Genomic DNA, 15978 nt, shown 5'->3' with positions numbered 1-15978 from the left:
AGAAAAGCCTTGTTTAGTCACAGTCTCATCAGAGCTAGTGCTGAAGAACTCTACCAGCTGCACCCATCTCGCTTTCAAATGACTTGCATTCTTTTCCCTGCTCCCAGCCCCCCTCCCCCACTCCCTGTATTTGTTTGCACATCACCCCGAGCCGCTTCCTAAAGCCAGCCTACTCTCAGACGCTGTCTCCTGTCTCTGGGCTGCATTTGTCTGCTGTGTTTCAGAAGGGTGGGCTTCCTTTTATTTCTCTGCACTCTGTAATGTGAATGCGAGATGGGTGCCGAGGGTTGCATGGACTGCCGACTCTCGAAGGCACATGTGTTTTTGTGGCATATGCCATGACTTATGGAGCTGTATGTGACATTCGCTCCAGCAGGTAGCTTCTCCAGAGTGCTTACACTGTATGCAGTGATGTTAACTAATGAAAAATAACTACATTCATTTTCAACGAACCCAAAACATCTAAAGAAAATAACGAGTGTGTTAAAACTATGTATATGTTGTTGGGAATGGGAATAGTAGCTTTGGGGGTTGGGGAAAAGTATGAACACAAAATTGTGAGGTTTTTGGGGGACACAAAAACAAAGAAAAAAATGGTGGTCTTTTTATTTAGGTAGTTTGGTTAATTTGTTGTTTTGCGATTGATTAAAATCACATGTAACCGTAGATAGGGTGGGTGTTAAGAAGGAAGAGCTGCTTAAGCTAATCGTGCCAGGTTAATTTACCATTTCATTTGTAGTCAATGTATTGACCTCATAGCCAGGGAGATGTGATTACATGGTTTGATGTCAGACATAAGGCAGAATTCATGCTCGTGTTCTCGCATTTAGTTTTATGGAGATTTTGCCGTCAGTCTTATGGATATTCTGTAGAGTAGTCGACTGATTGTTACTACTGCAAAGGCCAACACGCAGGTAAGTGACAAGGGTATGACTAGACGGAGACCCCAAGTGCCCTGTGCTTGGGGTCCCAGGCTACACAGCACCGATGATGCTCAATAGGGCCACAATATGTCTGGGGTTTCTTGAGTTCCTTTGCAGAAGGGATGTTGCCAAGCAGTTTGTGGTGGACTGTCACATTTAAGGTACAACCAATACTGATCCGTATATGGTTTCTCTGAAGGCAAACTAGGCTAAACATGTTTTTGATGCTTCCCAGATAAATTTCCAGTGGTTATGATAGATTCACAGCTTTCAATGGTTTGTTTTGTTTTTTGTGTGTGTTGCATAGCCGTCATAGGTGGCATTGATATGTACAGACATGTGTTTTAAAGCTCAATGTCCCTAGGGATCCAACCTATGCACTACATTGGTGAAGCCCAATTTCAATGAAACATAGCTGCCGTTACTTCTGGCTTTATGGGCCAGGGATGTTGTCTTGCAGTTTGGAATGAATGGCCCTTTTGGGATGTGGCCACTGCTTATTTGCAAATGTCATTTTCACATCAATCATGACTTAAAAATGATGGCATGGAAGGATGGCCAGAGCTATTGCAATGGGCTTTGTTTATGTAAGGTATCTGTAGAAATGATCGAATTCGAAAATACCTACTGCAAAATGAAATAATTTCTTTGGTCATATTTGTTAGGGATGTTTGTACTTTTTTAGTAAAAGATAAATGGGGTGTGGGGTAAGGGTATAGGTTAAGGTAGGTGTAGTGAGGGGGGAGGTGGGAGTCTCCACTGTATTGTTAAAAAGAAATGTGGTAATTTTGCAGTAGGTATTTTATTTTCGATCATTTCACGGTAATCCATGATTTCATAGCTTTTCACTCATCACATTTTAACATTACTAAGCTGATCAGGCAAATATTCCTTAATAATTTCCTGAACTCCTCATCTGCACATAATCTCTTCTTCATTGTCTAAACTCACTTTCAGCAAATGATCAACACCTGTGTATGGGTTATGACCTTCCTTTATGTCTAAGAGTAGATTATTAAGCTTGTGAACTACTTCGCCCCATTGGGTTTGCACCCCCTGCTATGGCTAAGAATCCTCTCTTCTTCTCAAGATCTAGTTTCATTTCATTTTCTTTTGTCAGCTCAGCATTTACCTTCTATGTGTTGTCTTTCTTTAGCTAAGGACCCCCTCCGAGTTAAGTATACATTCACTTCCCTCCAGTGGACCACGACCTCCTGTAGAACGCAGCATCTTCACGGTGATGCAGATCAAGCAATAATGGTCTGACAATCGTAGGAATTGCAATATGTTGTCAGAACCAGGTCTGGGCAGCCAGTGGTGGGGACAGAAGATATAATAATGGGTTTAACCATTCCCCTGGGCAGAGACGTATAAAGGGTATTGTCTGCCAAAAAATGATTATTTAAAGTTCTCAATTTCTGCCCCATTACAGACACTTCGAACAAGAGCAATTGCAAGTTTTTACAGTATTACCATCAGAGAAAAAATAGAACAAATTATTACCACTAGGCAAACACGGTCCTGGTGCAAAAATGCATTGAAATAACATGATTTCTGAACTAGAGACTTTTAACCTTGTGCGAATACAATAAAAGCTACTCTTGCATTGGTGCAACATTACTATAACGAAACCCTTGGTGTCCTTTTATAATGAAGTTATGCCTCAGACCAAATCAGGGGCAACCCTTAAGGTCTCCAGGTACCCATGGGACCTCCCCTATTATTCAGCCATTATTTCAAAGTCTAGCTCTTGACGTGCCACTGAACTCTTTCGCTGACGTTTAAGGAACCGAACCTCACGTCTTTTCTTTGCTCCCACCAAAAAACGATTCAAAAAGATAGTCTCGCCCTCGGGACATCGGCAGTTGTGAGATATCACAGGACTGCAAAGGAGTCAACACTGTTTCTGTGTATTGTAAGTAATCATTGTTACAAGGGACCTTGCTAAAAAATTCAGTGGAAACAGACAATTGATGAGCTAATCCAATTTGATCAAATTTTGATTAGACCACAAATTAAAAATGACGATGATTAAAATTATGATCCAAATGAAACTACCAGGATTGTTCTGGTTTTTCAATTTGCCATCGAGAACACGCTTAATTCATAACCATCCTTTCTTTGCCTCCGAACTCGTGCATATGTACATGTATCCTTAGTCCGCACAGTTGTGATGATCTGTATTGTTCATAATATGCTATTGTATTTATGATCATTTGCAACAGTGTTACATTTCCATAGGTTCCATGTGATTGAATGGCAGTATATATCAGATGTGTAGTCATTAATAGAATGGACCTTTATCTTTCACAGTTTCCATTGTAAGCCCTAGTGCCTTTGTAAACACTGAGCTGTCAATATAAGCAAAGTCCTATCAAGGAAGGTAATATGTCTGAGAATGAGTGCGACGGAATATCGGTGCTGAGCAGTATTTCCAATTCATCCTAACATCTAGCTAGACTAGCTTGCATGGTGACTTCTTGTAGCCTCATCTCGATTCTCTACCTCTAAGATATTGAGGGTCTGACTTGCAAAATGAGAGATGTCTGTCTTGCATCAAAGGTATGAGATCCGCAACGACAACACCCTGAGGATCACACGTGTCAGTGCAGACGATGAAGGAACATACACCTGCGTTACAGAGAACAGTGTTGGTAAATCGGAGGCATCTGGCTCCCTCAGTGTCCACGGTAAGGATTTTATATTCAATGTGCATGTTCTGCATTTAATGAACACGATACGCATGAGGCAATAAGCAACCTTAACATTGGGGGACGTGGTCGTTCAAAGAACATTAGAGATGTTTTACCTCAATGAATCGTTCACTGGTTTTTGAATAGCAGTCCAGCAAGGAAGTGACCTTTAACAGCTCTTGAATGTCTTGTGTTTATTGAATGTTAGGACCCATAAGATTAAACCGGGTGCACTTTATGTGATCGCCCTCCCTACGTTGGAGTATAGCAGGAGGAGAACACATTGCACAAGCACTACATTATAGTTCAGCCCTATTGGTGACCCCTGCACTATGGTTAAACCTATAGAGTCAAGGCCTATGATGTTCCATCTGAAATAAATGGTGGCTTTCAATGTCTGGAGTATAGGCTCTTTATATTCTCTGGCAATCAGGTATCATTGTTAAGGGTCAGTGGGCCTCATATAGACCCAGGCGGAAAACCATGGTGCTAATAGCACCATGGTCCATACCGGTAACTTACCGACTCCGCCATGGAGAAAGGGGGAATTACCACCCCATTACAAGGTTGCTGCAGCGGTAATTCCCCCTTCCTCCTTGGCCCTTCCCCATTCCCATTTTTGCCCCATATGGCTCAATGGGAATGGGGAAGGCGCTAAGTACGGTACCGCAAATTGCGGTACCGTACTTAGCACCGAGGTCCCTTTGCGGGTCCCTACTTTAACAGCTGGTGTAGACCAGCCGTTAATGTCGAGTCCCGCAAAGGGACCTCGTAGTAAGGCGCTAATGGGTTAACGGCGCCGCAGCCTTTTATGGCGCCGTTAACCCATTAGCGCCAGGGTCGTAATGAGGCCCAGTATGTGTGAAATGCTGATGGGTCAGGCACACAGCCATACACATCACAGTTTATCCTAACATATTTATTGTCTTGGATCAAGATCTACTGTGTTTGTAGGATGCACAGTCATAGACATACATTACCCAATTCCTCTGCAGACCATCAAACCTCTGGTAAAGGATCTTCACACGTCCCTTGACCAAGTATTGAACAAACACATGGCTGTTAAATCTAACATTTATTTTATTTTATTGTTTATTTAATTGTTTTTTTATAACGCACCTAATACCGTGCCTGAGTTTGGTTTGTAAGCGCAGATCCCGGATTCAAACCTCTGTTGGTCGGGGTGGTCTTGCTTCCAAGACCAGCATGTTGCCCCTCGGCTACGCTCCGTTCACAATTTGCACATTTTGATAGAATTTGAAAAACAAGTACATCACTTCCACTGAGTGAACAGGTTTCCAAAATAAAGTCCACTGTAGCCTCATCTGCCTGAACAATCCCAGCGCTGATCATGAAAGTCCACTGTAGCCTCATCTGCCTGAACAATCCCAGCGCTGATCATGAAAGTCCACTGCAGCCTCCTCTGGCTGAACATTCCCAGCGCTGATCATGAAAGTCCACTGCAGCCTCCTCTGGCTGAACATTTCCAGCGCTGATCATGAAAGTCCACTGCAGCCTCCTCTGGCTGAACATTTCCAGCGCTGATCATGAAAGTCCACTGCAGCCTCCTCTGGCTGAACATTCCCAGCGCTGATCATGAAAGTCCACTGCAGCCTCCTCTGGCTGAACATTTCCAGCGCTGATCATGAAAGTCCACTGCAGCCTCCTCTGGCTGAACATTCCCAGCGCTGATCATGAAAGTCCACTGCAGCCTCCTCTGGCTGAACATTTCCAGGTATTTTGCACTGTATCAGCAGCTGCACGTGCCATGATTAAAATAATCTGGACCACTTCTAGAGTACGTACTGAATTCAGTAACAGGGGTCAGCAAAATTGAGTTTATCCATAAACATCCATCTTCTAATATGTAATCATTCACAAGACCCTCAGTGATAGAGGATTCAGGACGTCCCAATGGAGGATATAGCACAGATAGAGACAGAGAAACCAGGACGTCGGCACAATCCTGTTAAGTTACGTCAATATGCCAAGTAGCAAGGGATTGTGTACTTCTTCTGGGATCTTTCACAAGCTACACAGTAGCAGAGGGGATAAGTCTACCCAAATCAGCATAGGAAATAGGTGGAGATAGGGAAACTCTGACTGCCAGGCTGGTGGCACGAAATGTGTGGGGGCAACTCTTGCCAATGTTTCCACATAGAGGGATCAATGCATTTCTGATATCTGCCATTAGCACCGCAATGAAATAGTGAGGGGAATGTCCAGATGCAAACATAGACCAGAGCTTCTACAAGAGATACACACATGCACAGCTGCAAAGATCACCCTTAAACACCTAAGTGGCAGCGGTATTTTGTGTGGACATTCACTTAATGGGGCGGGACAGCACTGGACCCCTGGAAATAAGCTGCCTGATCCTAGAATTCTTCCATCATGTCAATGTGGCCCATGAGGGCAATACACAAGGATAAGCGACTGAGGTCTTACCTGCCACCAACTGTGACACCCAGCCACATCCTAGAGAACTCATTGCATTATATGATTTGCACACCACTGAGCTCATTAATAATGAACTTATTTTGCAATAAAAACAATATCAACTGCACAAAAGGTTGAAGACACCAATGAGACCCTTGTCTGCCAATAAGAGGCCTCAAGTGAATATTCATCAGACATTTGTCTATGCCATCCCACCTGGACATCTGTCAGTGCTCAATGGTTCATCAATGGATCAAAACCTACCAAGGATTGTGCAGCAAGCCATACATTTCCCCCCATAAATGTCTCCGTTCGCAAAGATATTTCAAAGCTGTATTTCAAGAATGATGGTCTTGCTTGACCATTACCCACAACTGAAGTCTTACAGGCCCGGAGGTTATTGATGTACGTTATGTATCACCGGATCACATGCGATTTCAACCTTAGGATTGCAGACTGTGCAGGCGGCCGGATCCATGACTGGCACACCAAAGAAGCTGAATGTCATTAGAACAGCTGGTTGATCATTGGTACACTCCAGATGGCTCAATGCTGAACAACTGCATCCTTCCAACCCATTGAGTACAACTAATTGCAGGGAACCTGGTGCACCCAGTCCTATTATGTCTCTTTCCTCCTTGGGATGGTTTTTTTCTACTTGGTGTCTGAAACGTTAGTTCTGGAAATTTCAAAGGTCGTAGTGGGATCCCTTTGTGGAAGGCCACACTTATCAATAAACCCATAAGTCCACTGCCAATTAGACAGTTCTGTAATGCAAATAAACAAACTCCCGCCAACCTCAAGATTTGGAATTGTGAGGACCACAACTCTGTCAAAGGTGTCCATCAAATCCAACTGCTTTAGTACAACTTATGATCGATTGATTCTGGGGGTGAGCCTACTTCTCGGCGCACCCAAATCACTGCTTGCTTCATCGAACCCATTGCTCATTGCTGTTTACTGTCTGCAGTGGTTGCATAATCTCTGGCAATGCTTAATCTCCAAAAGGAAGGAAAGGGCTATGGGAATTCAAAGACATTAGGAGAACATGGTCTGTGAATGACTGCCATTCGCTCAGGGAGCATGATTTTTCCCCATGGCTATCATCTAGGAATGCTCTTAAATCCTGGGTTAGAGATTTTCTGAAGCATTTTGTCCAACTCAGAAAGGTTTAACTAAGGCAGTATTCAGAAAAATGTTCTTCTATCAGCAAACGCCTTTCTCCTGTTGCTTATTTTGTGCCTGAATACTCTTCGTGTTAATGTGGTTTATGAAATGTGAAAAATGCAATGTTGCCCAAAAACTAAGATTGAAGAATGTAGAAATGTATCCTGGAAAAATATTTTGCATTGTTAGCAAAAAATATTGTTTAATTAGCTAATAATTGTTTTTAAAAACTGGGAATATAATGGTTTATTTGCCTAAGACTGTTCTGGCATAAGTTGCACTGGCTAGAACATGACTTAGCAAGTTTATGCAGCCTTCGTTTTAGAATCAGTAGAAACATGCCCCTTTTTTCTGCCTGGTGTATGGTATATTATGTTTTGGGTTGGTGTTAAGTTACAATTAGATGGTCTACGTTGGTGGAACTTACACCAGGCATATCGTTCATCTCAAAATGGGATTCTTAATCTATCTTCCCCTGAATATATTCTCAACAGGTCCAAACCCGTTTTATGTGATGCTTGTAATGGCGTGGTGGTTGCATGTTAATTTAATGTTGTTGTGTGATCTTAAGAAGAACGACGTCCACGTGTGGCAACATTTCCAGCCTGGAATACATCATCAACCTTCGTCGCCCAGTTTTGTTTTCTCATCGTTTCATTAAATGTCATGTTTAACATTCATGTGGTTTCGATTTGGTCAACCCCCATCTCATGCTTTTTCATTTTCTCTTTGTTCCAGTGGGTCCATTCGGTGAGTATCCATTTCATCACATATCACTGATGCATGTGGGGGTGGGGGTGGGGTTGTGGTGGGCTCTGAGGTTTGTCTGGATGTGCATGTCACAGTTTAATTGTCACATATATTGTCTCATGTCATCTTCACCTCTGATATCAGACAAGACCAACAACTGGCAACACGGGCTAGCTAGCCCACTGGGGCCATTTGAAGAGGGGTTTTGGTGAAATAATGTTGCACTTGCCAGGGATGCGAGGGGGTTCCGCAATGCATTGTATGTTAACATTAAAATGTGTGTAAAAACGAATGGCCGCACGCAGTCCTTCTTGGGGTTAGCACAGTGTTACCCCTTTTCTGCTTCTGTTTGCAATTGGTGCCACTGTTTCTGATGACACACAGGAGCAAACGGTGGAAGTGTATGCATGCATGTCTGATGGTGCCAGCCATCCACCATGCCACGTGCACCTCTTTGGCTTCAGCCCGGTAGTGGATAAACGAGATGTTGTGTCTGCAAGTTACAGGGTTTCGAGCAGGAGATGCTCACTTAAAAGGGGGGCGGGTGCGGTGCTGGTGGTGCAGTGGAGCAACCACCTCTTTGCTCCTGTACCAGCATGCCCCTCTGAGCTCCTGACCGTCCACAGCGATATCGCCCTGAGCAGATTGTGCGTTCATGAGTGGAAGCTGGCCATTGTTATTATGTTGTTTTATTATTGTGGGAGTCTAGGACCTCTATAATAAATTTCATGTAAGTGGCTGAATTTGGTTTAGGCATGGGGTCGTTGAAGTAGTGCAGAATCAATATCAAGAGAGCAGTTGCCTTGGGTAAGAATGTTTTTTTTTAAATCCAGGGTTATTACTCAAACTAGTTGCTAAAGAGAATTTTACATGTACATTTCCGTTGAACTGGGCATCTGTTTTTCCAGTGGAGGCCTTTCAGATGTGCAGAGGCCTAAGCTGAGACACCACAAGAGTTTTTAAATGTTAGGAGAAGCATGGTTCGCCATTGTCCCATCAAAAATTGTAATTTCAGATTTCGTATATGGTAATCGGAGGTGGGTGATTAGAAATGTTTGTGGTATATAATTGCAAAATGTCTACGCTTCCCAGAGCCACACCGATAATCAAAAGAACCATAAATGTTTAGTCATCTCACATCTTTGCTATATGTAATGGTGGAAGACTTTCTCTCTCAGGGTACAGCTTTTCACTATAAATTTAGAATTTTGATTAACATGTGAGCATAAAAGAAAAAAAGCAAAGCGTAGCCCAACCACGCAAGCATTATATGCCTCTTTGTGTCACTCCTCAAGTGGACATCTGTGTACATTTTATTGAGGCGGCATTTAGAGTCCTGTGTCCATTGTTCAACGAGAACTAGAGCTCACCTTGAGTATTGTGTCAATTCTTTACCGAGACCTCCCCTTTTGTCCTGGGTCTATTCTTTAGTGAGACCTCGCCTTGAGGGCATTGTTATACTTTGGTGAGAACTCACCTAGAGTTGAGTGTCATGTTTAGTTGAAGCCTCACCTGGAGTACTGGGTCCATTCTTTCGGGACACCTCACCTAGAGTACTGTAGAAATGTGTTAGTAAAACCTTGCCTGGGGTTCTGTTTCCATTCTTTTGTGAGACCGCCCCTTGAGTACAGGGCCAGGATTTGGCAGTGCCTCACTCGGAGTTCAGCCTCCGTGCTTTGGGGAGAACATTGGGTATATATATTGAACAGACATAACCTTGATTAATGTGTCATTGTTCTTTATTACAGTCTCAACTAGATTAAAGTGTCCATGTTTTGGGAAGGCCTCACTTGGAGTACTACATCTATAAAGTGATAAGAGTCACCTAGAGCACAATGCCCATGCTTTGTCAAGGCTTTACATGTCTTTCAGTGTCCATTCTTTAGTGCAGAAGTCTGCAACCTTTGGCTCTCCAGATGTTTTGTCTACAAATCCCATCAGCCCTAGCCAGCAGTCAATAGTGAGAGATCTGAAGAGTAATAGGTTGTAGAACCCTGGTTATGTGAGACCTCACCTCTAGTCCTGGGTCCATGCAGTTGTACGACATCAGTCTGACTCCTCGGTTGTTGTTTAATGGCATCAACTAGAGCACTGTCCTCATTGTTTTGTGGGTGCTGACCTGGAGACTTTAGTGAGATTCCACATGGAGTAGTGTGTCCATTCTGTGGTGAAATTTGACTTGGAATATTGAAGCCATTCATTTGAAATACACCACCCGCTGTATTGAGCCCCTTCTTACATCCATGCATTAGTGCGACCCCACCAGGAGTATTGTATGCATCCTTTAGTAAGACCACATCTGCTGTACTGCATCCATTGTTTAGTGAGAGATCATCTGCAGACGTTCATCCTTCAGTGAGAGTTCACCTGCAGAACTTCACCCATCTTTCAGTGAGGTTTCATCTGCCGAAATGCATTCATTCTTCAGTAAGACCACATCTGCAGTACTGCATCCATCCTTTAGTGAGAGCTCATCTGCAGCAGTTCATCCATATTTTAGTGAGAGCTTATCTGCAGTTATGCATTCGTTCTTAATAAGACTTCATCTGCAGAGGTTCATTAATGCTTGATTGAGAGTTAATCTGCAGAAGTTAATCTATCCCTCGGCAAGAGTTCATCTGCAGAAGCACTTCCATCCTCAAGTGATAGTTCATCTGCAGACGTTCCTCCATCCTTCAGTGAGAGTTCATCTGCAGAAGTTAATCTATCCCTCGGTGAGAGTTCATCTGCAGAAGCACTTCCATCCTTAAGTGAGGGTTCATCTGCAGAAGTTCCTCCATCCTTCAGTGAGAGTTCTTCTGCAGAGGTTCATCCATCCATTCATGAGAGTTCATCTGCAGAAGTTCAACAATCCTTCAGTGAGAGTTCTTCTGCAGAGGTTCACCCATCCTACAGTGAGAGTTATTCTGCAGAAGTTCATCCATCCTTTTGTGAGAGTTCATCTGCAGAAGTTCATCAATGCTTTTATCCATCCTTCAGTGAGAGTTCTTCTGCAGAGGTTCACCCATCCTATAGTGCGAGTTATTCTGCAGAAGTTCATCCATCCTTTTGTGAGAGTTCATCTGCAGAAGTTCATCAATGCTTTTATCCATCCTTCAGTGAGAGTTCTTCTGTAGAAGTTCATCAATGCTTTCATCCATCCTTCAGTGAGAGTTCATCTGCAGAGGTTCATCCATCCTTCAGTGAGAGTTCATCTGCAGAAGTTCATCGATCCTTCAGTGAGAGTTCATCTGCAGAGGTTCATCCATCCTTCAGTGAGAGTTCATCTGCAGAAGTTCATCGATCCTTCAGTGAGAGTTCCTCTGCAGAGGTTCATCAATGCTTTCATCCATCCTTCAGTGAGAGTTAATCTGCAGAAGTTCATCGATCCATCAGGGAGAGATCTGCAGAAGTTCATCCATCCTTCAGTGAGAGTTCATCTGCAGAAGTTCATCGATCCTTCAGTGAGAGTTCATCTGCAGAGGTTCATCCATGCTTTCATCCATCCTTCAGTGAGAGTTCATCTGCAGAAGTTCATCGATCCTTCAGTGAGAGTTCATCTGTAGAAGTTCATCAATGCTTTCATCCATCCTTCAGTGAGAGTTCATCTGCAGAGGTTCATCCATCCTTCAGTGAGAGTTCATCTGCAGAAGTTCATCGATCCTTCAGTGAGAGTTCATCTGCAGAGGTTCATCAATGCTTTCATCCATCCTTCAGTGAGAGTTAATCTGCAGAAGTTCATCGATCCATCAGGGAGAGATCTGCAGAAGTTCATCCATCCTTCAGTGAGAGTTCATCTGCAGAAGTTCATCGATCCTTCAGTGAGAGTTCATCTGCAGAGGTTCATCAATGCTTTCATCCATCCTTCAGTGAGAGTTCATCTGCAGAAGTTCATCGATCCATCAGGGAGAGATCATCTGCAGAAGTTCATCCATCCCTCAATGAGAGTGTGTCTGCAAATGTTCATCCATCCTTTGGTGAGAGCTGATCTGCAGTAGAGTATCAATAGTTCATGTAGAGGCCATCTGGAATATGGTGTCCATTTTTCAGTGAGTCTACATCCTGAGTGTGTGGTAGATTTTGTACTCAGACCTCAACTGGGGTATTAGAACCATTTGTTAATGACAACTAAACTGGAGTACTGCCGCTGCTATAGTGAGTACTAATTTGCAATACTCTAGTAAGGCCTCACCTGAAGAACTGTGTCTATTCCCTGCTGAGAAATGGGTTAGGTTAATGTGTTTATTCTTTATTAGTACCTGACCTGGCGATGTTGTTTATTTTTTTCACTTATTTTCAATGGGTGCCATGGAAAGGGAAAACAGACTTTGTTTTCCCTTCCCCGGCAGCCATTTTTTAACATAATTTTTTCTTTTCCGGGAACAGATAAAAATGCTTTTAGTAACCCGGTCTTATGGGCCGGGGTACTAATAGTAATAAGCCCCTCACAGGGGGGTGCAATAACACTTCAGTTAATGCTCCAGGGCCTTAATAAGGCACTCGCTTCCCTCGGGCCTGTAACTATGGGCACCGGGGCATTTCCTGAAGTAGAAATGTCCCCCCCTGCTCAGGGCTTAATGCTTAAATGAAGCCTCAACTACTGTAATGGGGCATTTATTTTGTGAGATTGCAAGTGGAATAGTGTACATTTTACAATGAGACTTCAATTATAGTATGGAATAAACGCAGAATTATAAATTATAAATCAGCCAGTTTTCACAATGCCTCACAGTTTGGATTTGAACATTAGATTTAAGAAGCAGGAGCTTAAACCGGTTCCTGGGTTTCAAGCAACATCCAGTAGCAGGAGCTACCGCTGGGGAACCAGGAATGAGTAGTCAGTGCACCCCAAATCTAACTTCCACATGAGATGCACACTTTAACTTTTTGTCCATTCATTAGGTTCAAAATTGTTCTAGGAGTGTCCCAATTCTTCTTTATTAGCATTCTCAAATAATCAAAGTTCATGTTGCATATCCATGTTTGTAAGGCACTAATTTCCTGGGGAGACAAAAGTAGTCCCTAGCTGTTGGTTTCAAGCTACCTGGGCTCTCCTAGGCTGGTAGCAGGAGCTAAAAAGCTCCCATCTCCCAGCAATTTCGCACCCTGGATACAGGATGCATTTTGGATGGTGTGCATACAAAATCCGGTAAATAGCTCATCTTTGCTACACAAGGGGCCTCATTACGACCCAGGCGGTAAGGGGTTAACGGCGCCGTAAAAGGTGTCGGCGCCGTTAAACCCTTGCTGCCTAATTACGAGGTCCCTTTGCGGGTCCCGACCTTAACGGCAGGTTTTACCAGCCATTAAGGAAGGAACCCACAAAGGGACTTTCGAGGTAATTACGGTACTGCAATTTGCGGTATTGTAATTACCACCTTCCCCATTCCCATTGAGCCCTATGGGGGCAAAAATGTGAATGGGGAAGGGCCAATGGTGTATGGGGAATTACCGCCCCGCCAACCTTGGAATGGGGCGGTAATTCCGCCATTCACCATGGCGGAGTTGGTAAAATACCGGCGTCAACCATGGCGCTAATAGCGCCATGGTTAACGCCAGGGTCGTAATGAGGCCCAAGGACTTTCTATGACCTACTTTCAGTACATATGCGATCTGAATTAGATGGTATTTGTCATGATGCCTACCCCCAGAGCACCAGGCCAGGGCCAGCACCCCCGGAAGCAGGCATCATGCCCTTGGGTAAAAGCCCAGCGGCCCCTTATAGGGGCTCTTTGGACTCAGTCCTGGCGCCTTTGGCACCAGGCTCATGTTGGACATCAGTCCTGGTGCCATAGGCGCCAGGCTCATAAAGGGAGGTGTTTTGTGCACTCACCTGATGCAGACCATGCTGCACGCTTCAGGCCTCCCTGAGACCTGAAAGGGACTATTTTTTCATAGGGACTATTTTTTCACTCAGGCGTGGCCAGGGAAGGATACATACCTAGTTGGGGAAGGATACATACCTGGGACTTCTTTGGGGGCTATTTAAGCCACGCCCAGACAGCAGCTCATGCTTCGCGTTGTTCTGCTTCCTGCAGTTTAACGCTCACCGTGTCTGCTCCTGCTCCTGGACTCCAGCCACGCCCGCCTCGAACCTGGAAGACCTGCAAGGAAGGAAGAGAAGAGAAGGTGAAAACCAAGGACTATTTCAAACTTCTTACCTGCATCCGGAATCTTCTCGCCAGCATCCCTGAAGAAAGACTTCCATTTAAAAGCATTGCGTTGCTCGCTGCAGCGCCACGCTTCACTCACCTGTCCTCGAGACATCTCCCGGCTCCATCGCGGCTGTCAGCATCGGACGCCACATCTCTGCACCTAGGGGAGAGAGGAAGAAACAAAAGGTGAGCAGAAAGAACACAGAAGGAAAGCCTGATTAACAGCCATAATACTTACCGGCTTTTCTTCCACATTTCGGGTCGGCGCTGCCCCGTTGGCAGGTACCGTACCCGGCCCCTATGGGGAAAGGACAAGAGACATTTCTGGGGAATGATAAGGACATTTAGAGGGATCGCCCTCATCACTACTCACCTCGGCAGTTTAACCCCTCGACGCATCGCCTTCATTCTGCACCTGAAATAAAGGACAGATCACAGATTAGAAAGACAACATAAAGGGGGCCTCGCTTGAACTTTGAACTTTCATACTTACGGCCATCGCTCAGGAAAGTCAAGTGGATTTTGCCAGCGCCATTCTGAAAACCAGTGAAGTAACTGGACGAACACGCGCCCCTGCACCAGAAGCAGGATGCAGAGTTCATCCTTCCAAACCATAAGGTGAGCTTAAACCGGGGTTTGGAGGAAGTTAGAGAGGAACGAAGGGGGAAAGGGGAAAGGGGGGAGCTAGCACACTATTCTGCAGACTGTTAATCCCCTTTCTCATCTGCAGAAGGATATTCCTACGGGCCAGGCAAGCACGATTTGGAGGTCCTGTCCAATCGGTGTTACGGGTCCTGCGCATCACGCTAAAATAGGCCACAGCAATCCAGACTAGACCAGCGCCCCCGTGGGAACCAGGTGAGCGTTACAGTATTATGAAAACAGTGGTATTTAGATAAACATGTTACCATGGTCTTCATAGTGACGCCCTCAGAGAGTGCATTTCTAGACCGTGTAAGTCAAAGACTTACTGACGGCCGGATATGGAAGTGGGTGCTCCAAAGCGGCAGGATACATTCCAATTACTGTATGAGATTTCTTAAATATTGTGCCCAAACGACGAATCTGCTGATGCCACCGATTCCACAGGCTAGCAGCAGTTTTGCCACAGGTCAGTGGTTGGTTAAAGAATAGACGTCACGTTCTCCTATGCAAAGTAAACAAGTATGTGTTTGCAGTCCAGCAAATCATTACAGCTAAGTGGAAGCCTCAACGCTTGCATTGATATATTACCGGAACGCATCATATGACAGCCTTTCATGTCCCGTGCTGGCTGTCGCAAGCGGCTTCTCGGCAGCCGGCTATCGCCTAATTTAATAATACAGGTCCTTTCTTGAAAGAGTGCATTGTTCAGTGCTGTCTCGCGCTGGCGCACGGGTGCAAAGGTGGTGAAATATTGGTAATATGCGCCCCTGCTACACGCGTCCTGGACAATGACAGTGCAATTTCCTGTCTGCCTTTGCGGCAGGTGTGCAGGCATGAATGCTCACTCGCTGCGAGGCACTGCGTACATCTCTGGCCTTCTGCCCAAAGTTTTAATGAGCCATGAATAATGGCTTCCCGAATAGCCATGCCTCTCTCGCATCACTTTTCTAATACTAAAATTGTATTGTTCCTGGCCTTTGTCCTGTCTATTGTTCTGCATGCTCAACATGATGCCCAAAAGAGGGTCATGGTTGTGTGGACACTGTGCAGTTATAACTAACAACAGAGATGAAACCGCCCCACCCCTTCCTGCTGAGCTCATTTCCATCCATATTTGATTAAGGAGCAGGTGGAACAGCCAGAGAAAAGATTGGTGCTTGAAGCACCATAGCAATACAAGCTAAGAGTCAATTTATATGAACAGAACGAACCAGATATCTCTCTGCC

At 44.5% G+C, this 15978-nt stretch overlaps 1 protein-coding gene across 2 annotated transcripts in view; it reads left to right on the top strand.

The window, feature by feature from the left end:
• ROBO3 (roundabout guidance receptor 3) overlaps window positions 1-15978 on the top strand; it is a 468117-nt gene that overhangs the window by 238797 nt on the left and 213342 nt on the right. For both annotated transcript variants that reach the window (XM_069614542.1, XM_069614541.1), the window contains exon 6: window positions 3486-3613. In XM_069614542.1, the coding sequence (XP_069470643.1) occupies window positions 3486-3613 (128 nt within the window). The remainder of the gene's footprint in view (window positions 1-3485; window positions 3614-15978) is intronic.

Source organism: Ambystoma mexicanum, chromosome 9, assembly GCF_040938575.1.
Source record: "Ambystoma mexicanum isolate Mex_15411 chromosome 9, UKY_AmexF1_1, whole genome shotgun sequence".
Lineage (NCBI taxonomy): Eukaryota > Metazoa > Chordata > Amphibia > Caudata > Ambystomatidae > Ambystoma > Ambystoma mexicanum.
Note: the sequence above shows the minus strand (reverse complement) of the source record. Positions and strands in the feature narration are given on the sequence as shown.